The sequence below is a fragment of the Melanostigma gelatinosum genome, assembly GCF_949748355.1.
Source record: "Melanostigma gelatinosum genome assembly, chromosome: 1".
Taxonomy (NCBI): Eukaryota; Metazoa; Chordata; class Actinopteri; order Perciformes; family Zoarcidae; genus Melanostigma; species Melanostigma gelatinosum.
This window is the reverse complement of record NC_136634.1, coordinates 18,332,455-18,356,315: the sequence shown is the minus strand read 5'-3', so window position 1 is coordinate 18,356,315 and position 23,861 is coordinate 18,332,455. Positions and strand designations below refer to the sequence as shown.

At 45.4% G+C, this 23,861-nt stretch overlaps 1 protein-coding gene across 1 annotated transcript; it reads right to left on the bottom strand.

Moving 5' to 3' along the window:
- Positions 1-12,060: 12,060 nt before the first annotated feature.
- LOC306784737 (dihydrofolate reductase) lies at positions 12,061-23,386 on the bottom strand (the record flags this gene model as incomplete). The annotated part of the gene is made up of 6 exons (XM_079278844.1): positions 12,061-12,517; positions 13,013-13,128; positions 13,557-13,683; positions 14,206-14,311; positions 22,489-22,538; positions 23,286-23,386. 6 exons carry the CDS (start codon positions 23,384-23,386, stop codon positions 12,427-12,429), a joined length of 591 nt encoding a protein of 196 aa, XP_079134970.1. The 3' UTR covers positions 12,061-12,426.
- Between the last annotated feature and the right edge of the window lie 475 nt (positions 23,387-23,861).

Genomic DNA, 23,861 nt, shown 5'->3' with positions numbered 1-23,861 from the left:
AGTGCCTGCTCTTCTAAAACTCACATTTCTTAACCCTAAAACAGTAGACTGACATATTTTCCCATAACACAGTAGCCTATTACATGTGAAGTAATGTCGCCACCTTCTGGTGTAGCTAGTAACGGCATCTCATAATAGTGGATGTTTACAGATCTGCTGCGGCACAAATGAACTACACACAGTTCACCAGCAAAAGGATTTCTGATTGAAATTAAAATACGTGCTTGCAGAGTCAATTACACATAGGGGGGGGGTGTAGATATGTTTATGTGAAATATTTGTGCATAGAGGTAAACATTTGTTTAGTCATCTGGGGATTACAACTATTCAAGTCCAATACAAACTTCCACACCAACAGCCGCCTTCAACCCAACAGGGAAGCAGGTCTGAAATACATGAAAACACTACATGTCACACAGGTTCACACCTGTCACGCAGGTCTACCAGGTTTCCCTCTCGTCTTCTCTTTGCACTGACACCAACGGTTATTGTAAAGACGTGTGCACCTGCCTCACTCCACCGGTCTGAACCAACGCTGCAGCTTGAGTTCCTCTTGCAGGGAGTTTTCTTCTTCTTTAAGTAAATGGCAGACTACATACCAGCTTTAAAGTAGAGTATGAAACATGGCTTTGACAGTTTTTTCATTATAAAACAATAGTATTAAAAAAAAAAAAAGGAAGAGAAGTTATATTCTGGATAAACCCATTTCATCCAAAAAATGTGAATAAACCACTTCTAACCTGTACCAGTTTGTCACCCATTTCATATTCCCACGTGAACACAATGTTTTCCCCTGGCTGCCAAACCTTGGAGGAAATACACTTGCTGATTTCTTGCTAATCCTGTTTTAATGCTTGACAGTGCTGACAGAGTCACAACAGATGACTCTTACTTGTTATATGTTCAAAACTGCTGTAAATCTATAACTTCGATATGTAGTAAAGTCGTCGTGACCATTATGAGTCAAAGACTATCAATACCCAATAGATGTAGAGGGTACAGAGACCGTTAATGGCCTGTGTAATCTATCGAAGTTGGTGGTAAAATCTGGTATGTATTGTTAATCAGTTACCACCAGCATAAAGGTTGGCTTTCTGTTTGTTGTCGCATTGATATGCCTCCATCTAGTGGCAGAAGGATCACATAACGCCAGATGAATAAAGTTTAAAATGAATTCACAAAATGTCAGTTGTTACTCCATTAAAAACTTGATTTATTTTCAGAAAAACCTCCTAGATTTACAAATGACTACACAGTAACAAAAAACAACAGAGAGCAGATCATAATGTCCTACCAAGCAGCGATGGAAGAAGACTTGGGTCGACAAACTGGACCACTTTTAAAGTGTCTGTGTTTAAAGCAGGGGTGTCCAAACTTTTTTCAAAGAGGGCCAAATTTGATAATGTGAAAATGCCCAAGGGCCAACAGTCCCTGCTGACATTATTTTAAACAATACAAGTAGCCTATACATACATTGTTATTTTATCATTTTATTTTCAATGACAGCAAATAGCAATGTAACCAAATGTAAGCATTCATGTGTGAACACATCTCAACAACTATTCTGTTTCTTTCACATCTTGAAAGTCAGATAACAAAGAACAAGCCATTGTGACGGCCCCTGTCTCTAATCATTGCAAGTATGCTTTTGTCCCTCTGTCCCTAGAGAGCTGATTGCCTGATGCGGAGCACCTGGTCCAGGAACAGGGAGGGCATAAAACCCTGCTCTAGCGTTGCTCGGGGCGGGTTTACTCTCCGGTGTACGTGAAGTGTGCCCAGCCAGTTGCTGCCGGTTATCTCCGTTTGGTTCCCTTTGGTTTCAACGATTTCTTGATTTGGTTAAATAAACAGTTTACATTATTATCATCTGTTGTGTGTGCCGTATTTGTCATGGCCTAGGAGCCGGGTTATGACAAAATGGGGGCTCGTCCAGCTTTTTTCCCGTTTATGCTGTGATTTAGTTGATGTTTGCTTCCTCCTTGGGTTACTTGTGCCGCCGGTAAATGTAGCGGCTCATGTGAGTATTGATTCAAGGCAACGGGGTTGGGATATAGCTACTGGGTAAGTTACGTACATATTTTTTTTTTTTTTTGTTTTTTTGGTCTTCCTTAGCCGGACTTGGTGAGGGGGGGGGTGCGTGGTGATGATTGTGCTGCAGCGAGAGGACTCCGGCAAGTTGCTCAGTGCGTAATTCCATCAAGGTGGTGCGGAGTTTTCCCTGGTAGACTGTAGCGACGTTGCCCTTTGGGTTCGTTGAGCTGGTTTTCGGTAGTGCTGTGGCGAACGTGGTTGAAGCTTGCTTGGGAGCATGTCCGTGGTTTCAGGGGAGTTGCTAGCTTGCTAGTCGCTCTGCTAAACCAGCGGTCTTCAGTGCATAAATACCCACCACAAGTAGCTGCATGAAGACTAGGGATGAGCTTAGTTAGCTGCGTTGATTTGTAGATAGTGGGGAGACTCCAAACCGAGGGGAGGGTTATTCCTCATTGCGCACAGGGGTAAACTTGGAGGTGTCGTTCGGGTTCGGCTGGGTGCGTCAACGTGGATATTATTCGGTGGAGGATCGTTGTAAATAGTGGAAATGTCGGAGGTTGAGGCGTTCATTGCCGCCCCATCTCAGGAGTCCCTGGATGTATGCGCAAGAGAGCAGTTGCTCTTGATTGCAGAGCATTATTCAGTGGTGGTTATAGGAGATAAACGCAGCAAGGAGACCATTAGATATGCTATCAAGTCCAAATTGACCGAGATAGGACTGTTTGCTGGGGGTAAACAAGAGGCGTCTTCGATTCCTACTGCTGTAGCTTTTCAAACTCATGGATTATCATTTGAGCAACAGAAGGAGATTTTGATGTTGCAGTTGGAACATGACAAAGGTAAACATGAATTGGAAATTAAAAAACAGATAGAAATTGAGAGACTCCGCCAGGAAGTAGAGACGGCAAAAATAGATCTGGAGAAATATCGTTTGTCACTGGTCAGAGATGGCGTGTTGTCCGGTGACGATCGGGGCGCGCAGGTGCCCAGGGCTGCTGTGGATCGCTTTGAAGTTAGTAATTTGCGCTGGTTGCCACCGTTTAATGAAGGGGATCCGGACACGTTCTTCGTGCTGTTTGAACGGGTAGCTAAGGCTAGAAAGTGGCTCGAGGCGGACTGTGCGCTGATGCTGCAGTGTGTCCTCTCAGGGAAAGCACAGGAAGCGTACTCCTCTTTGAGCCTGGAGGATAGCTCTAGCTATTCTAAAGTAAAGTCTGCGGTGCTTAAGGTGTATGAGCTGGTACCAGAGGCTTATCGCCAGCGTTTTAGGTCCTTGGGGAAGAAAAGTGGTCAGACATATGTGGAGTTGGTGAGAGACTTATCAACTCACTTCAAGCGATGGTTAACAGCCCTTGACATAGCTACGTTTGACGGTCTGTGTGAGTTGATGATTTTGGAACAATTCAAAAATATCCTTCCAGGTCGTATTGCGACATATGTCATCGAACAGAGGAGCACAACTGCTGCTAATGCGGCCGTGTCAGCTGATGAATATGTGTTGCTTCATAAGAGCGGTTTCAGAGAGTGGTCGGTAGATCGCGAGGGTTCTGACGCGGTTTCGCAGGAGATGCGTTCAAGGAAGGTGGGAGGTTTTCAGTCTGACTTTCGAACAGGTGGCAGATTCGACAATAGTAATACCTGTAATTATTGTCGGGAGGAAGGACATTGGAAGGCAGATTGTCCTACGTTACAGGCTAGACTAAGGGATGTAAGATCTAATGTTAGGCCTGCTGCGTTTGCAGCTACGGTTAAGGACTGCTGTTTGGCTGAGGGGCGTACATCACACTCTTGTGACCTGGGGGTTTTGGCAGCTTATGCTCCTTTCATTCGAGACGGATTTGTGTCACTTTTGGGAAGTGAGATAAAGGTCCCGATAAAAATCTTGAGGGATACAGGGGCCTATGATTCGTATATCGTTGACTCTGTTTTGCCTTTTTCTGAGGAGACTGACACTGGTGACTGTGTTCTCAGTCGTGGGATGGGATTGAAGATTCTCCCGGTTCCGTTGCACAGGATGGTGCTGGACTGTGAGCTGGTTAACGGGGAGATAGCTGTTGGTGTGCGTCCAGCATTGCCTATTGAAGGTATACAGTTTATTTTGGGCAACGGCTTGGCTGGTAGCAGAGTTTGGACGGACACTCTTCCCGCGCCGGTGGTCACATGTTGTCCAATTGATTCTATGTCAGACGAGAGCTCCAGGGGGTTGCCCGAGGTCTTTTCATCCTGCGTTTTTACACGAGCTATGAGCAAATCAGATCCGGACATGTTATCGGGCGACGCGGGCGAGGTAGTTTTGGAGGTCCCATCTCTGTCGGAGCTTCCTGGGTCATGGTCACACAGTGAGGTAGTAGAGGAGCAACGTGGGGATTGTTCTTTGAAGGAAGTATTTGAGCGAGTTTGGCCTGTTTCTAAGATAAATAGTGCAGCCAATGGCTACTTCTTGCAGAATGGGGTGTTGTTCAGAAAATGGGTTCCCATGGGGGAGGATTGTGTGAGAAATGATGTTTTCCAAATGGTGGTGCCAACTAAGTTTCGTCCTCTTGTCTTGGAAGTAGCACATGACAAGAGTGGACACTTTGGAGTTCGGAAAACATACCTTAACATTCTGAAACATTTCTTTTGGCCGTGTGTCTAAAGGGATGTGGCCGCATACATTAAAACATGTCATGTATGCCAGCTAACAGGAAAACCAAATCAGAAGATCAAGCCGGCGCCACTGCAGCCTATCCCGGCTCTGAGTGAACCATTTACACACCTCATTGTGGACTGTGTGGGTCCGTTGCCGTGTTCCAAGTCGGGTTGTAAATATTTGCTCACAGTGATGTGCCAAACTACCAGGTACCCGGCGGCTTATCCGTTGAGGTCAATCACAACTAAGGCTGTGGTTAAGGCATTGTCACAATTCATTTCTATATTTGGCATTCCTAAGGTGGTCCAGAGTGACCAAGGGTCTAACTTCTCATCACATATGTTTGGGCAGGTGTTGGGGTTGTTGCGCATTAAACAGAGCCAATCATCTGCGTATCATGCACAAAGCCAGGGAGCCTTGGAAAGGTTCCACCAGACCCTTAAGTCTCTTCTACGGGGATTTTGTACAGAGTTGGATAGAGACTGGGAAGAGGGGCTTCCATGGCTGATGTTGGCAGCGAGGGAGGCTGTACAGGAGAGTACAGGGTTTAGCCCAAATGAGTTGGTCTTTGGACATTCTGTGCGTGGTCCCTTGGCAGTACTGAAAGATGGCTGTGTGGATACTAAGTTGCCAGTGAGACTAGTGGACTATGTGAATGGTTTTAGGCATCGTTTGTTTGTAGCTGGCAGTATGGCCCAGGAAAGGTTGTCTGTATCGCAAAGGAAAATGAAGAAGTTGTATGACCGACGTACAGAGCGACATGAGTTCGGTCCAGGAGACCAGGTTCTAGCACTTATGCCTATTGTTGGTTCGCCATTTCAGGCTAAATACACAGGACCATACACAGTCATAGAAAAAACGTCTGAGTTGAATTATGTCATTGCAACACCAGAACGTAGGAAGGTCAAGCGTCTCTGCCACATAAATCTCCTGAAACCGTACTTCAGGCGTGTAGTGGACACTGACTTGGGGCAGGAGGTGAAAGGTGGGGTTCATCCGGCTCTTGCGGTAGGTTCAGAGCTATTGGTGCATGAGGGAGATGGGGTGCCAGAGCCTGATGATAGTCTCCTGTATGGGCGTTTGAAAAATTCTGAATCACTGGGTAAATTAGACAAATTGCTGACTCATCTGCCGGAGGCAAAACGGGAGGAAATATCGGAGTTGGTACACAAATATCCGTGTTTGTTTGGTGATATTCCTTCACAAACTGAGTGGGCGGAGCATGATATTGATGTGGGGGATGCTCAGCCAATTAAGCAGCACTTCTACCGTATGCCGCCAGTGAAACGGGAGTATTTGGACGCTGAGGTAGAGTACATGCTCCAAAATAACATCGCTGTACCTACGTTATCTAGTTGGGCGTCTCCATGTATTTTGGTGCCCAAGCAGGATGGAACACCTAGATTTTGTACTGACATGAGGAAAGTGAATTCTGTGACAAAATCTGATTCTTTTCCTTTGCCACGTATGGATGATTGTATAGATCAGGTGGGGTCGGCAAAGTTTGTTAGCAAATTTGATTTGCTTAAAGGGTATTGGCAAGTTCCTTTGTCAAAGCGGGCACAGGAGATTGCTGCATTTATCACACAGTCGGGTCTTTATTCCTATAAAGTGATGCCTTTTGGGTTGAAGAATGCCCCCGCAACATTTCAGCGGTTGATGAATCGTGTAGTTTCCGGATTAAAAGGTTGTGCGGTTTATCTGGATGATTTGGTCATTTACAGCGATACGTGGCATTCGCATCTTCAGCGCATTCGCGCGCTGTTTGATCGTTTGGCAGAAGCGCGGCTCACCATTAATTTGGCCAAATGTGACTTTGGCAAGGCTACAGTGACATACCTCGGTCGGGTGGTAGGACAGGGCCGGGTAGCCCCAGTTCAGGCCAAGGTCATGGCGATGGCCGAATATCCGCAACCCATGACTAAGAAGGAGTTGCAAAGGTTTTTGGGGTTGGTGGGGTACTACAGGAGTTTTTGCAAAAACTTTTCGACTATTGTGTTTCCTCTCACTGAACTACTCAAGGCCAAGGTGAAGTTTGCTTGGTCGTCTGAATGTCAGGGGGCTTTTGATAATGTCAAATCTCTGTTGTGCTCTTCTCCCGTGCTGGCGGCTCCTTGTTTTGACAGAGCGTTTAGGCTCCAGGTAGATGCCAGCCAGGTGGGAGCAGGGGCCGTCTTGCTTCAGGAGGACGACCTGGGATTGGTGAGGCCAGTCAGTTTTTTCTCGAAAAAATTTAACAAGTACCAGGGAAATTACTCGGTGATTGAGAAGGAGGCGTTGTCGCTCATTTGGGCACTGCAACATTTTAATGTGTATGTAGGAACGGGAGAGCGGATTTTGGTGTACACGGATCACAATCCGTTGACTTTTTTGCATTCAATCAGATGCCCAAACCAGAGGCTGACACGATGGTCGTTGTTCCTTCAGGTTTACAACCTCGACATCAAACATATTAAAGGGAAAGACAATGTTATGGCGGATGCGTTGTCACGGGCACCGTTGCATTGATGGGCAGTAGGCCGGTGATCCCTTAAGGACACCGACTTTAAGGGGGGGGTGTGACGGCCCCTGTCTCTAATCATTGCAAGTATGCTTTTGTCCCTCTGTCCCTAGAGAGCTGATTGCCTGATGCGGAGCACCTGGTCCAGGAACAGGGAGGGCATAAAACCCTGCTCTAGCATTGCTCGGGGCGGGTTTACTCTCCGGTGTACGTGAAGTGTGCCCAGCCAGTTGCTGCCGGTTATCTCCGTTTGGTTCCCTTTGGTTTCAACGATTTCTTGATTTGGTTAAATAAACAGTTTACATTATTATCATCTGTTGTGTGTGCCGTATTTGTCATGGCCTAGGAGCCGGGTTATGACACCATCTAAAAGCTAATTACATAGGAACCGATCAATATTCTCACCACAAGACAATCTTAAATATGACTTAGTGAGGGTGATGAAAAGTTGTCTAACATTTGAATTCAACACACATGAAACAGGCTCACGAAAAAAATCAAGTTGTCTCTTCGTATCTGATGATAGCTCTTCAGTGTTACGAGCCAGGCAAACATTAGCAAACTCTGTCTTCTTCTCGGGGCAAATGTTTTCTGCTATTTTCATAACACAGTCTTTGATAACCTCACATTCCGTAAAAGGTTTGTCATGTTTAGCAATTACCACGGCCACTCCGCAGCTTACTTTGATGATGTTTTCATGTGAAAGGGACCGCTGCTGTGTGGCCAAGTTATCTTGGAGTTGCTTCACTTTTCTAGCACGGTCGCTCTCTGATAGCTTGTTGTAGCATTAGCACGTTTGGTCTCGTAGTGTCTCTTTACATTATATTCCTTAAACAAGGCAACAGTCTCATGACAAATTAGGGAGACACAGTTGTTTCGGTTTTCGGTGAAAAAAATATTGCGATCTCCACCTCTCCTGGAAGCGGCGGCCCTCATTATCGACTTTCCGTTTTTTACTTGCCGTAGCCATGACAGTTCAAGGGTCAGAGCCAATTTCAAACAGCCAGACAGTTACAGAGTGGTGCTGCCACCATGAGGTAAAAATAGGAATTGCATGTTGAATTTGTATGATTTATTCATTCCGTTTTGACTGTGCTGGCGGGCCATAAATAATGCATTTTAAGACAGAAGGCGCGGCCGTATAAAATCTGACCTCGGGCCGTGATTGGCCCGCGGGCCGGACTTTGGACATGCCTGGTTTAAAGTATCTCATTGATTACAAAGAGTATAAAAATGTTCTATTTACACTGGAATGCTCAATGACTACGGCAAAGATTGTTAGCAAGACTTTGCCTTGTACTCTGGACTCGACCTTGATGAGAGAGTGCAGTCGCTTTGCTGCTTGCATTTTCTTGCTTCAATTTGCCAGATATCACATATATCTTGCCAGATATGTCACATATATCACTCTTCAACGTTTGAGTGAAGACAAATCCAGAAAGTCGTCGAGCTATTTGGATCGTTGGCTACTGCTAACTAGCAGCTAAGCTAAAGCTAAGTAGCAGCAAGATGCCTCCCTTCTCCACGGACGACTACTACAAACTCCTACAGAAGATTGCAGTCTTGGAAACAAAAATCTACCGACTAGAAGTAAACGCGGAAGTAAATGGACTGTGTGGGAATGATACCACTCTACCATGGACTCAAAACACTGGACAAATGCAAGCTAAGACACAGCTAACTAGCACAACCAGGCCTACCAAGAAACAGGAGGAGAGAGCAGATAATGAATCTTATGCGACTGACTGGCCTGCACTAGCACACGGGCAGAACTCCTCCTCAACCCCTGCACCCAGACGGACAAAGCCAAGGACAGCTAAGGAAAGTAAAACCTGCAAAATACCTCCACAACAACCAAGCCTACAACTTCAAAACAGATTTGCGCCATTGTCGCAGGAACATAAATCTCCATCTGATGACCTGGATAAGCAGCTATTGACTCTCTCCAGGAAAAGTCGGGGCCCTGTATGCAGCTAGCCATTTCAATTCCTGTCCTGCAAGTTTATAGAAAAAGAAAGGTGAGGCTGCGAAGAAACAATAGTAAACCTGCAAACTTAGCATACATTCCTCATCAGCCTGTCCAAATAAATTGGACAAAGAAAGCTTTAACCACATTAAACTTAGTTTTATTAAATGTCAGGTCTCTGTCAGGAAAAACATTTTTAATCAATGATTTTATTGTTAGGCACAAACTGGACATTTTGTTTTTAACTGAAACTTGGTTAAATCAAGATAACAGTGCAGCTGTTCTTATTGAATCAACACCTCCCAACTTCAGTTTCATGAGCGAAACAAGAGCACATAAGAAAGGAGGTGGAGTTGCTGTTTTATTTAATGATTCTCTTCAATGCAAGCAGATGTCCTTTGGTCATTTTAGTTCTTTTGAATATGTGGCTCTTAATTCCTCTCAAGCTTTATTCCTAAACATTTACAGACCGCCTAAATACTGTGCAACCTTCTTTAATGAGTTTACTGAACTGCTGTCTGTAATCTGTATTGATTTTGACTGTGTTGTTATTGTTGGTGATTTTAATATCCATGTTGATAATCCCCAGGACAGAGAGTCTATAGAACTATGTGGTGTCCTTGATAACTATGATCTGACTCAGCATGTGACAGGACCCACCCACAACAGGGGGTACACTCTGGACCTAATCATCACCAAAGGTGTAAACATTTCCAAGGTTGCTGTGACTGATGTTGCACTCTCTGACCATTTCTGTGTTTTCTTTGACAGTGCAATCTCCTTGCACACAAATGTCCAAACCAAGGTTGTGACAAAGAGTTACATCTCTGAAAACACCAGTGAACTATTTATTCAGAAGTTCTCCTCCACACCAGCCCTCTTGCCTCTCAGTCAATGACCTTGTAGATGGCTTCAATTTTAAAAAGTAAAAAATATTATTGATGCCATTGCACCCACTAAAGTGAAGGTTGTCTCGGGTAAGCAAAGATCTCCTTGGAGAAATGCTACGTTGGTCAAAATGGAGAAACGAGAGTGTCGGAAAGCTGAGCGCAGGTGGCGAAAAACTAATCTCCAGGTTCACTGTGACATCTATAAAGAGAGACTTCGCAAATATAATTTGGAGCTTAGAAATGCAAGGCAGTCATTCTTCTCTGACATCATAACCAAAAACAAGAACAATACACGTGCCTTATTTGCTACCGTCCACAGGCTAACAAACCCTCCAGTGTCGGTAGCTGCTGAACTCCAATCCACCTGGGCATGCAATCAATTTGCCTCCTTTTTTCCTGACAAAATTCAGAAAATTAGACAAGCAGTCAGTGCCTCCACATCAACCACAGGATATGTGTTGTCCCGATCTTTGAATAACATCCATTCAAATATCATGACACAATTTCATTCAATCGACCGTAGAAGCCTAGAAGACATTATACAACATCTGAAGTCATCCTCCTGCTGCTTGGATATTCTACCAACACACTGTTTCAAAAATATTTCAAACTGCATGACCACTGATCTTTTACAAATTGTAAACACATCCCTTCTCTCAGGTGTCTTCCCACAAGCCATAAAAACTGCTGTTTTTAAACCGCTCCTAAAGAAGGTTAGTTTAGACTCCGCAACGATGAAAAATTATAGGCCAATATCAAACCTCCCATTTTTTAGTAAAATAATTGAAAAAGCGGTTTTCCAACAGCTGACCAACTTCTTGACCGTAAATAACTGCTTTGATGTTTTCCAGTCAGGCTTTCGACAGCACCACAGCACTGAAACTGCTCTTGTTAAGGTTTTCAACGACATCCACTTAAACAGACAATGCCAGAAGTTCAGTCTTAGTCTTACTAGATCTTAGTGCTGCATTCGACACGGTCGACCATGCCATACTCCTAGAAAGACTAAAAATCTGGGTGGGACTCTCTGGCACAGCACTTAACTGGTTTGAATCCTACTTGAAGGGCCGAGAATACTTTGTGTCTGTGGCTCATTACACATCGGAGCTGACTAAAATGACATGTGGTGTTCCCCAAGGTTCAATACTGGGGCCTCTTCTGTTCAACATCTACATGCGTCCACTAGCTCAGATTATGGAAAACAACAAAGTGTGTTATCATAATTATGCAGACGACACACAAATCTACATAACTATGTCACCAGGGGACTATAATCCCATACAAGGGCTGGGTAACTGCATTGAACAAATCAACAACTGGATGTGCCAGAATTTTCTTCAATTAAACAAAGATAAAACAGAAGTAATTGTTTTCGGTACCAAGGACGAACAATTGAAAATCACCGCTTAGCTTCAGTCACTGATGTTAAAACCCACAAACCAAGCCAGAAATCTAGGTGTAGTTATGGATTCAGATCTCAACCTGAACAGCCATATCAAGACAATTACAAAATCAGCCTACTATCACCTGAAGAATAGATCAAGGATATATTAGAGGACTTATGTCTCAACAGGATTTGGAAAAACATTTCCACGCATTTATCTTCAGCAGACTGGACTACTGTAACGGTGTGTTTACAGGTCTCTGTAAAAAAGTCCGTCAGAAAGCTGCAGCTGATTCAGAACGCTGCAGCTCGAGTCCTCACTAAGACCAGGAGGGTGGATCACATCACTCCAGTTCTGAGGTCTTTGCACTGGCTTCCTGTCCAACAAAGAATTGACTTTAAAATCCTGCTGTTGGTTTACAAAGCACTGACTGGTTTAGGGCCAAAATACATCTCTGATCTGCTGCTACCTTATGAACCATCCCGACCCCTCCGGTCCCAGACGACCTGTCTACTTTCTGTTCCCAGAGTCAGAACTAAACATGGAGAAGCAGCGTTCAGTTTTTCTGCTCCACATATCTGGAACAAAGTCCCAGAAAGCTGCAGGTCTGCTGAGACCCTCAGCTCATTTAAATCAAGATTGAAGACTTTTCTGTTTGCTGCTGCCTTTAATTGAACCACATTCAATTCATATATTAATCAATTTCCTGCATTTTACTACTGCATTTTATTTCTTGCACTGTTTTTTTTTTTTAAATGTTTTAATGAATGTTCTTAATTGTTTTTAAATCTCCTTTTCTTTTGCCTTATGTTTTGATGCTTTTAATAGTTTTATGTGAAGCACTTTGAATTACCTTGTTGTTGAAATGTGCTATACAAATAAACTTGCCTTGCACAAAGTTATGACGACGCACTGTGGGTTTGAGTTTTGGCAGCACGTCTCCACAGTCTATCCAGGAGGTGACTCTTCAATAAATCGCGACAGGTTTTCAAGGCGTTCTGACGTTGACTCTCTCCGTTACTCGTCTACACCGCGTAACCGGTCACTTTCTTGAATACTTGGAATCTGTACTTAATGCCGTTCTCCTCTTGGATTCCAGTCGGTACATCAGGAAATCTAGTTTGGAAACAAGAAAACCGGTTTTGTGAGTCCATTAAAGGGCAAAAAGCTGTCAAATACAATAATTGAATGGATAAACGATATCTATACATAAATGAGCTTTCATTGTGGAAGAAAACCTTCTGACATGAAACGAGTAAAGTACTCAGACTTTCAATAACAGTAGAATAATATAAAACTATAGAAAATACCAAAACCAAGGTAAGAAGCCACCTTTATTGAACATTATTTGCTAATTAATCAAATTCAGTTTAATTGAAGTAAGTGTTGTCAGTAAATCCTATTGAGATGAAATATTTAAACCAAAACATTCTGAAAGTTACAATTTAACAACTCTCAAGGGAGGCTTGACACGTATAAAATAACTTTGCATGTTAAAAGAAAAAAAAAGAAAAAAAAAGAAATCACACTTTCGGAACTATTTAACACGTTCAGCCTCAGTGGTTAGGACAATCTGCACTAGAACAGTCTGAGGATGAGATGAACACGTACCCTTCTTGTTCTTTAAAGAGTTCTGTGTCAAACTCAGGGAAGAAAACGTTGCAGTCAAAGTCTGCCATGACATCTGTCAGGTAGACAAAGTCACACCACGGGTGCTTCAGCGCATCCTGATCATAAACAAGAAGCCACAGAGAACTCGGTCACATTAACATTACTAATAACCTGCTTTTCCATGTGTATTTTAACACAATATGAGATATGAATGCTCTTTTAATGTGAGAGGAAACATAAGTAGTAAGGAATCTAAGCTGCAAAACACAACTTTGCACATTTGTGGCTCCACTTGGCACACCTGCTTACCAGCCCTGCTGCTGAGAGTTCATGTTAGAGGTTAGATCCATGCTGAACTACGGGTTGTTACTCTGTCCATATCTTGCATGTTGTTTAAAGTTAATGCTCACCAAATGACATACATACCAATGCAAAACAAAGAGTTTGGTTATTGTGACCGAGTAGACCAGATTGAAGTTGGGAATGCTGGATCACAGGTTAGTGGAAACATGCGTGAGGGGAAAAGCTCAATGCTCAGGTTTACCTCGTAGACCTGCGTCCCTCCAACAACCCAGATGGTCTCAATCAAGTCAGCGAGGGGGGGCTGTACAGCCAGACGGGCAGCACTGTCAAAGTCTGGACACAAGAAGTGGGCGTGATCTGGAACCGTCCTGTAAGAGGAGAGACCTCCGTTAGATTGAATTCAACGCCACAATAGCTGCTAGTACAGACAACAAAGCAAGCAAGGCTTGCCATTCGTCATCCATGTTGAAATGAATCGCTGCTGGTCGCCCGGCTGTTTGTTTTCTTCCGGGTAGGGGTCACGTGATAGAGAGTGTGACGAATCAGGGACGGAGACGTCATGGTTGGTAATGACCAATCCAGTAGCGAGCGCGGGTGTGGGCTCATTTTTTCTAACACACATCCGTGTCAGACCGTCTACACTCAACCAAAACCCCGGAGTTGTAAAATACCTCCAACCGCGGCGGAGTTTTCAGGGTCCTCCGTTTAGGGTGCTCCAAAACTCCGGCGTGGTGTGGCTGCTCAGTGTAAACGTAGCAAAGATGGAGTAAAACTGTAGTAGTGTGGACTAAGAAGGACGAGTGACCATGAAAACCTAGGATCTGTTGTGGACGGCCCCAAATATCTTGTCGCCCTTGTTGCTGCAGGTATTTGTGTGAGAGAGCACTCACTCCAGTGTTGTGCTCAGCACCGCATGCAGCACATTGGGCAGAGGAAAATCAGGTTTTTGGACGGAGTACCAGCACAGCTTTCCCCAAACCATCAAGTTCAGCTTTCCTGACACAGATAGGAATCAGATATTTGACACTTAAGTCCAAACTGTTGCAGCTCTCACGTGTCTTGTTGTGGCACATAGCACAGGGTTTCAAAACCTTGAAAGTTTCAAATACCGAATGAATTTCATCAAGTAATCTTGTATCATGGTTGTTGGGATCTAAAGGAGCGTGTTTGGGTTATCAGCATTTAAGAAACTGAATTCTTGACATCAATAGAATTATTGATGTATGTAACAATTATTAATGGTTATTAATATAAACGGGGCACCACCCTGCGAACAGGGACCAATAACCAAACGATAAAACTAAGTCTCATAATTAGTAGTCACTCATAATGTCAATAGTCTGCGTATGACTACACATTCAGTGACAGTGAAGGTTTTTAAGTTCGAGCACCGGCTACTACATACAGTCTTATCAAATACATATGCACAAGTAATCACAGACGACTGCTCCTGAAAGTATAACAGAGTTTATTGAATCAAAATAATAAATGATCAAATCAATTAATATTGCAACCAACAAACATTATCATACAATTTTATATGCCTAAACTAAAGAATGAATAAAATGGATGAGGGTGTATGTCTGTGTGTGTATGTGTATGTGTGTGTGTGTGGGTCTGTGGGTGAACAGGAAGGAGTCTTACAGCTACGCTAAAGACTACAAAGATGGCGGCGTCGAGTGACGCTGGCCAAAGGGGAGGGGCCTTAAGAACTACAGCTAGAAACTACAAAGATGGCGGAGTCGAGGGACCCGGACAAAATGGCAGAATGGGGCTGCTGTGCGTAATTCACGTTTGCCTGGGCAGCACGTGATGTGAGGCGCTCGTTTGAACGAGTTTCCCCAGGGGTAGAATTCGGAGCTGTGTGTGTGTGTGTTTCGTGAAAGGAGGAAAGAGAAAAAAGGTGGGGGCTCATGAATCAGACTTCTGCGCGCGGTGCGCGTTGTAGTGAGCCTGAGTTGGCTGGCTCTATCACGCATAAATATACCGCTGTCGTCTTGAGAACTGCCGGTAACTTATGCCGTGATAAACCACGCACCTCAGCTCACTCACCGAGTCGAGTTAATGAAAAGAGAACTTCCACACGGAGTGGAAGACAATGAATGAAATTAATCCCAAAGAAACAGTCATAGTTGATACACAAATACAGCGGCGCTTCTCTGCGCCGTAATGATTGCGTAATACCTCAATATCACGCGACAGTCTTAAACACACAAAAACACGGGAATATCAACATATAAATGAATGGCCTGAATTAAACTTAAGTTAATTTAAGCTAAGCTATGCCCAAATGCCAAGAATCTTACTTGTAGATGCTTCGTTGCAACGTGGAAGTGTTTGTGGCAAAGCTGTCCGTTTTCCTCGTCGGGAAGGGGGACAGGGGGGAGCTTGCGGGTCGGCGCGGCTTTGCAGCGGGCGCTGTGTGTCGCGCGGCGGTGAGCTGGCGCGGCTTCGGTCCGTTAGCGTGGCTCTGGAGCAAACGCAGGTCCGGTCTGTACTCGCTGCAGGGAGAACAGTTAACTTCGGATGAGACGACGTGTCTGCGCGTCTTGCCGGGAATCCTCGGTCACGAGAGGAGCGAGGCTTCGTCGGCTCCTCTGTGCCGGTTTGTGCACAAAATAAAAAGAAGCAGAAAGCACTGAACGAATGCTGATGCAGATTCGTTATCACGGGCTGTTTCGTCCAGCGAAATGGCTCGTGACCTGACAGGGTTTGATGAGGGTTCGAGGGGCTGCTGTTTCCTCGTGGGGGGAAAGCTGGTTCTTCTGTGGCCTGGACGGGGGTGTCCGAGCGAAGAGCCTTGTGTGCCTCCTGTTACCCCGGAGGGAGAGTTGGAAAAAGCTATGAGGTGGGGGCAGCAGAGAGTTTTATAGAACAGTGGCCGAACCACAGGGGTCCTCGGGTCTCTTGGCTCTCGGCCAATGAGATTGCCGCGGTTACCATGGTTATTTGGGGGGGGGGAATTCACACCTGAGTGTGAAATCCCTTTGCTCTCCTCAAACTACAAGTCAGGATGAGACCTGTGCTTGAAACAGTGAAGGCCTGATTGTCTTTGTCCACAGCACATGTTGAAGCCATTTATCAGACCCCAACATCCCCCCTTTGTTCTGAAGAGCGAGATGTTGGCTTCGGTCTTTAGAGCAAACCAAGGGCTGGCATGTGCATCCATGTGGTGGGGAAACCTGAAGAGGTGAGACAGTCCAAGTGTTCCTGAGACCAAAAGCAGTGGTTAAAACAGGCAGTGTTCATTGTTCATAGAGTTCAAGGTTCATAGTGGTCAAGTTCATGGTGTTCAAGTTCAGAGTTCATTGGCATCTGGGCAGATGACTAAGGTGGCATCTGGGCAGATGACTTTAACTACTTCTACCTACATCTACTATCATACACAATTCAAATCATAGGTGAGCAAAACATTATTCCCAAATAATTCAATCGCTATTATGATGTTGTGATAATCTAGCATTGCGGCACAGTGTCAAAGAAAGTAACAACCCAAATAAACAAAACAAAACACAAAAGAGAGAGAAGGAAAGAATAGAAAGACAAGAAGCAGGTGAGGGGCAAACAGTGGTTACTGGTTCAACTCCTAGACAGGACTGGAGTCCGTCGGCGGAGCAGTCGTAGGTTGGCTACGTGGTGTTATGAATAGGAGGGAATCCAGTTAGTCTGTCGCTTCTGGATCTATTGGTACATGATATGTGCGTCTATCTCTCTCTAATCGGTAGATTTAGAGCAAGTCCTGTGTCTAAGTTTTAGAATCAATCGATATTGGAGTTGCGTTGCCAAGACTATAGGCCAGAGGTACCTGTGAGGGTTGCATAACGGTAGTGGTAGCAGATTGGCAGATTTCGTTAGCACGGCTAGTGTGACTAGCTAGGCTGGTCTCTCGCTGCTCCAGCTGTTGACAGCTGAGCCTTCTCGGATGAGGTCCTGGGTTAAATCTGACTGCTACGGCAGAGGTTATGTCTTCTCTGGTTACTTCTGGTAGAGTCTATAAAGCATGCAAAGGGTTCTCTATGAGAGTGGAGCATCAGTTTACAGTCGCAATGAACGTTTTTCAGGTCATGCAACTGTTCTGGTTCAAGTTGGATGTGTTAGCGGTTAGTGCATGTCTACAGGGTGAGTTGGAGCATGCAGTTAAACGTTAGTAGTCAATAGTAAGCTGCCATTCTGCCGGTTGGTTTCGGCACTGGCGAGATTAGAGTGTACTTCCTGTGAAGTACATCTCTCTAAGTTTCTGTTGTCAGAGATCCCACCCCCCTCACGCTGTTTGAGTGGCGAGGGCAGATATCCCACGTTACCGTCAGCACTCAGGGAAACGTCGCGAACAGTTTCACTCTGGAGTGTGTCATGGCGGGCTGGTGATATCTCCCTCCCCCACCCTCCTACTTAGAGATGGAGACAGGTCCGGCGCACAGGTCAAGTTCAGTTACCTACGGCACCGGCGACTTGACAGGCCCGGGTGATGACTCGGCTGAAAGAAGGCGGTGGCTTCGTTGAACAAGCTGGAGGTGGCTCATGCTGACAGAGCAGGAGAAGAAGGCTTAGTTGACGTAAGATTTTACGAGCTAGGGTGCTCGAAGGGCCTCTAAGGTTGTGGCACCCTAGAGGTGTATGCGAAAAGGTGGGGGAACACATGAGGCTCGTTTCTGACCCGGAGTCGGGTAGAGCAAGAGTGTTATGACCCCCCAGTAGGACTGAAGAATATGTATAGATATATACATAACGGGCATTGCCTTTGCGAACAAGGTCGCCCAAGAAGGTTGAAGAACGAGGTGCGAAATGGGAGTGGTCGTTTCCGGAAGTGTGCTGAGTTCTCTTCCCCCCCCCTACCATGTCGACTTGGCAGCAGGGGGAAAGGTCACTTGGCTTAGTCAGGTGGGCTGCGAGTCAGCGTTACCTGATGAGTTGCCCTTGAGGGTGTCTTTCACCCCCCTGGTTCCGTTGGTCTTTCGACCGCCAGGGTCGTTTGTTCCTCGGGGGTGACCAGGGCTCGCTAGGCCAAGTCCTCTCGTCGTCTTCCGACGCTAGGTCGGAGTCGCTCGACTGTTGGATGCCTAAGACTATGGCGGTGTCTTCGTACCGATTTGTCGGCCGTCCGCGTGTCTCCCATGCAAGTTGCGCGTATTTCCTAATCTCTGGCATGGTGAGGTTACTCGTTCTGCAGTGCATAGTAACATCGTATCTCACGTTGTCGTGGAGATTGTGCAAGAATAGCGACTTGAAGGCATGGTCTTCTTCTAGACCTGGGGCGTTACGTCCTTGGAAGTACGCAGATCTCAAACGCCTGAAGTAGTCTCTCGGAGACTGTAGCCTTTCCTGGGAAATGGCAAAGGCGCCGAGGGTGGCAGAAGCTGGGTCGGTGTACAGGGAGTACTCCTCCCTAAGGGCGTGACAAAGGGATGAATAGCAGTCGCGGATGCTCGGCTGGAGCGTTTCCACGAAAGCGTGGACGCTTCGCGCAGTGGTTTTCCACACTAGCTTTAGCTTTTCGCGCGATGAGGGGCGCGATAGGTCGAGGAGGCAGCGATCGATCTCCCTTAGGTAGTCATCGATGCTCGAGTCGTGATTATCGGGATTGAAGCGCTCTACGTCTTTTGCCAGAGACTCAATCTGTCGAGTACGCAGGCCTCCAAGGTTGATGGGGCCTGGGCCGTCCGAGTCGTCTGAGTCTCCATACTCGCGATGGTGGTAACGACTATCATCCTCCCTCCCTGAGGGGGATGGGGTCAGTTCTTGTCGCGCGCGTGAACTGCGTGGAGGATTGCGTTCGCCTGAGGTGGTTTTGAAGCCACCTGGGCCGACTAGGACCTGGTGTTGGTCCTCTCTCCTCCTGGTCGGGGATGTCGCTTTCAAGAAATGCAAGGTGGTTCGGGTCTCGGGGAATGAGGGAGCCGAGACCAAGAAATGACTGGGCTGAAAGGCTCGATAGGGGGTAGCAGTACCTACCGGGGTTGCTGGAACACCTTGAAGCGCTTTCAGTTTGTCATCACTCTCTGATGCTTTAGAGAGTTCTAGGTTGACCTCTCTGAGGTCACTGCGCAGGCTACTATTTTCTGACTGTAGGGCTCTACAGTCACGTGACAACTCCTGAACCTCTGTTCGGAGTGTCCAGATCTCGCGTTGCTGCTCGTCGCTCTGTGCCCGGGTTCGGGCAGCTTGCAGCTGCATTTTCTGATGGTAGATGAGCAGTATTTCGCCGATTACGTCCTGAATCAGGCGCTCTCTGTTACCTGCTGGGTTATTTACATAAGCCATCAGCTGCTCTAATTGCTCGTCGCATAGGACAGCAGTGTATTTTGCAAAGTACTCTCTTTCCTTTGCTGTGAGTCCGAGGACATCAGCCACCGCATCTCGTAGTGCGGTGTCTTCTGGAGCTACAGCTCCAGGAATGGGGGATTTCTCGTTGCTCATTCTCTCTAATGAGCACGACTCCCAGTAGTTGTTAATTCCCTAGTGTTAGAACGGAAACTGTTAGTGTTTACGGTTCTCAGTGAAATGTCTAGTTCTGTAACTTAGGATTTCTACTGTTAGATGTTATTTACTGTTAGTGTTACGGTTCATGCAGGCGCACAGTGAAATGTCTAGCTCTGTGACTTACGTTTCTACTGTTGCTGCTCTGAGGTATCACTACTGCTTTGCAGCCAGAGGTGCGAAAATGCTAATGTGGTTTAGCACTTTGGGCCTGTGACAGCTGTGTGTAACTTCTTTGAGGGATTTAAGACAGCAAGCAAGGTATTACAAATAAACGATCAAATCTACTACACAGCTGGCTGTTAGTTTTAAGAAATGAAACAAATAATTAAACCTGGAAACGAAATAAAATTTCGAGAAGGGAATTAAAGATTAAGATTAAAAATCAAAATTTAAAATCAAAAATTTAATTACAATAAGACAAGATTTTGAAGATCAAAGCCTACCTATTTTGGGAAATAAGTTTCAGGAATTTGGATCATTCAAAAGAAGAAAAAAAAATAATTTTTCGGAAAAAATATTTTTTGGAAAATTAATTATTCAAAAATAATTATGGATTAATGTGCATATATACTGTAACAAAACTGGAATAACGTACCCTCACACGGGGCACCATTATGTTGGGATCTAAAGGAGCGTGTTTGGGTTATCAGCATTTAAGAAACTGAATTCTTGACATCAATAGAATTATTGATGTATGTAACAATTATTAATGGTTATTAATATAAACGGGGCACCACCCTGCGAACAGGGACCAATAACCAAACGATAAAACTAAGTCTCATAATTAGTAGTCACTCATAATGTCAATAGTCTGCGTATGACTACACATTCAGTGACAGTGAAGGTTTTTAAGTTCGAGCACCGGCTACTACATACAGTCTTATCAAATACATATGCACAAGTAATCACAGACGACTGCTCCTGAAAGTATAACAGAGTTTATTGAATCAAAATAATAAATGATCAAATCAATTAATATTGCAACCAACAAACATTATCATACAATTTTATATGCCTAAACTAAAGAATGAATAAAATGGATGAGGGTGTATGTCTGTGTGTGTATGTGTATGTGTGTGTGTGTGGGTCTGTGGGTGAACAGGAAGGAGTCTTACAGCTACGCTAAAGACTACAAAGATGGCGGCGTCGAGTGACGCTGGCCAAAGGGGAGGGGCCTTAAGAACTACAGCTAGAAACTACAAAGATGGCGGAGTCGAGGGACCCGGACAAAATGGCAGAATGGGGCTGCTGTGCGTAATTCACGTTTGCCTGGGCAGCACGTGATGTGAGGCGCTCGTTTGAACGAGTTTCCCCAGGGGTAGAATTCGGAGCTGTGTGTGTGTGTGTTTCGTGAAAGGAGGAAAGAGAAAAAAGGTGGGGGCTCATGAATCAGACTTCTGCGCGCGGTGCGCGTTGTAGTGAGCCTGAGTTGGCTGGCTCTATCACGCATAAATATACCGCTGTCGTCTTGAGAACTGCCGGTAACTTATGCCGTGATAAACCACGCACCTCAGCTCACTCACCGAGTCGAGTTAATGAAAAGAGAACTTCCACACGGAGTGGAAGACAATGAATGAAATTAATCCCAAAGAAACAGTCATAGTTGATACACAAATACAGCGGCGCTTCTCTGCGCCGTAATGATTGCGTAATACCTCAATATCACGCGACAGTCTTAAACACACAAAAACACGGGAATATCAACATATAAATGAATGGCCTGAATTAAACTTAAGTTAATTTAAGCTAAGCTATGCCCAAATGCCAAGAATCTTACTTGTAGATGCTTCGTTGCAACGTGGAAGTGTTTGTGGCAAAGCTGTCCGTTTTCCTCGTCGGGAAGGGGGACAGGGGGGAGCTTGCGGGTCGGCGCGGCTTTGCAGCGGGCGCTGTGTGTCGCGCGGCGGTGAGCTGGCGCGGCTTCGGTCCGTTAGCGTGGCTCTGGAGCAAACGCAGGTCCGGTCTGTACTCGCTGCAGGGAGAACAGTTAACTTCGGATGAGACGACGTGTCTGCGCGTCTTGCCGGGAATCCTCGGTCACGAGAGGAGCGAGGCTTCGTCGGCTCCTCTGTGCCGGTTTGTGCACAAAATAAAAAGAAGCAGAAAGCACTGAACGAATGCTGATGCAGATTCGTTATCACGGGCTGTTTCGTCCAGCGAAATGGCTCGTGACCTGACAGGGTTTGATGAGGGTTCGAGGGGCTGCTGTTTCCTCGTGGGGGGAAAGCTGGTTCTTCTGTGGCCTGGACGGGGGTGTCCGAGCGAAGAGCCTTGTGTGCCTCCTGTTACCCCGGAGGGAGAGTTGGAAAAAGCTATGAGGTGGGGGCAGCAGAGAGTTTTATAGAACAGTGGCCGAACCACAGGGGTCCTCGGGTCTCTTGGCTCTCGGCCAATGAGATTGCCGCGGTTACCATGGTTATTTGGGGGGGGGGAATTCACACCTGAGTGTGAAATCCCTTTGCTCTCCTCAAACTACAAGTCAGGATGAGACCTGTGCTTGAAACAGTGAAGGCCTGATTGTCTTTGTCCACAGCACATGTTGAAGCCATTTATCAGACCCCAACATGGTACATGTAATTTCATATCATGATATTGAGATATAATACATTTGGAATAAGAAACAGTTTATCCCGTTTTAAAACCCAGCCGGATATAAGGCGGCTTTAATATGATGCAATATTGACGTTGAGAAATACCTGGTCTCGACACCCCCAGGACATGGTTCCTAAAGTTCTGGAATTCATATCTGCAAGAGTCACATTTTAAATATTATATTATTTTCAACAACAGTCAGCTCTGTTACCAAGCTCATTAACCCTTTGTACTGCTGCTTATAGTTTCCACACAGAGCAAATGATGCCCTAGTGAATACAGTGTAGTTCTATAACACAACTCTACTTTACAAGCTCCCCATGAGGCACCACTTGTATACTGTCTAGCAGTACTGCTACTACTTGCTCTACTGCACCACTATACTCCCCACTTGTACTGCTGCTGTACTAAGTTACACCTTGACATCACTGGTAACTTCAGCATATAGCTGCTGCTAGAAGGCATACCAGTTCACTTTGCAACTATAGTGCTGCAGCATGTTTGATTCATTAACCACATCAGGAATTAAATGACAATTGTAACAACTTCATTTGACGTTTGTCAGTTAGAAATACCAAGCATTCCTCTGGTCACAGGTGTCTACGCCCGTTCCATTGCATCATGCCATTTTGATCCAACAAAGGCAGCATTATTACTCGCGTCACTGTTAATTAACTCGTGAAAATCATTATTAGCAGCTGCTTTCATCGGCTTTAAACTTTTCTTTAAAACGTTACCTTGATGTTTGCAGAGAACGACATGCAAGCTAATAGCTAAACAGTTCAAATAAGGCATGTGACTGAAGACAAATAGAGCATATCACTGATGGGCTAGGCTGCACCGCGTTTCCTGACTGAATTAAGCCTTTAAGAGCCGTCATCACAAACGGTTTCACTCTTACGGTAAATCCCAGGCCATTTGTCCATCCTTCCCGATGCCCCTGCCGCTGCAGACCGCTGCAATGAGGCGAATAGGCTTATTCTGCACTTTGTCCCCGTCCATGTCTGTCTCCAACTCAAGCGACCACAGAAACAAGACCGTACTTCCTCAACGCGCGAGGGGACAATTTATAGAGGCTTGATCTGAGCTATCAACGCCCACCGACACCTGCAGCTGTTATTGGACACGGTGGAGATGCAGTGAATCCTCGAGGGGATTTTCAGCTTCGAACCTTCACAGTGTGTCTCGACAGCACAACAGAGCCAACTTCCCCACACCGAAGCGAACATCGACCATGTGATCCATAAAAAATATGAACTAATTGAGCATTGAGCTACTCAATAGCGGACTATAGGGCAGCCTATATGGCACTGTATCACGTTTTCTCTATCTAAGGGCACCGATTCGTGCACTACATCTTCACTGGAAAGGACATCCAAGAGGGCACTTGATTGTGTGTTTTTCCACTGGAATGGTACCTAGAAGGCTCTTTATCATGTTTTATCTACCATAGGGACATCCAAGAGGGAGCTTCATC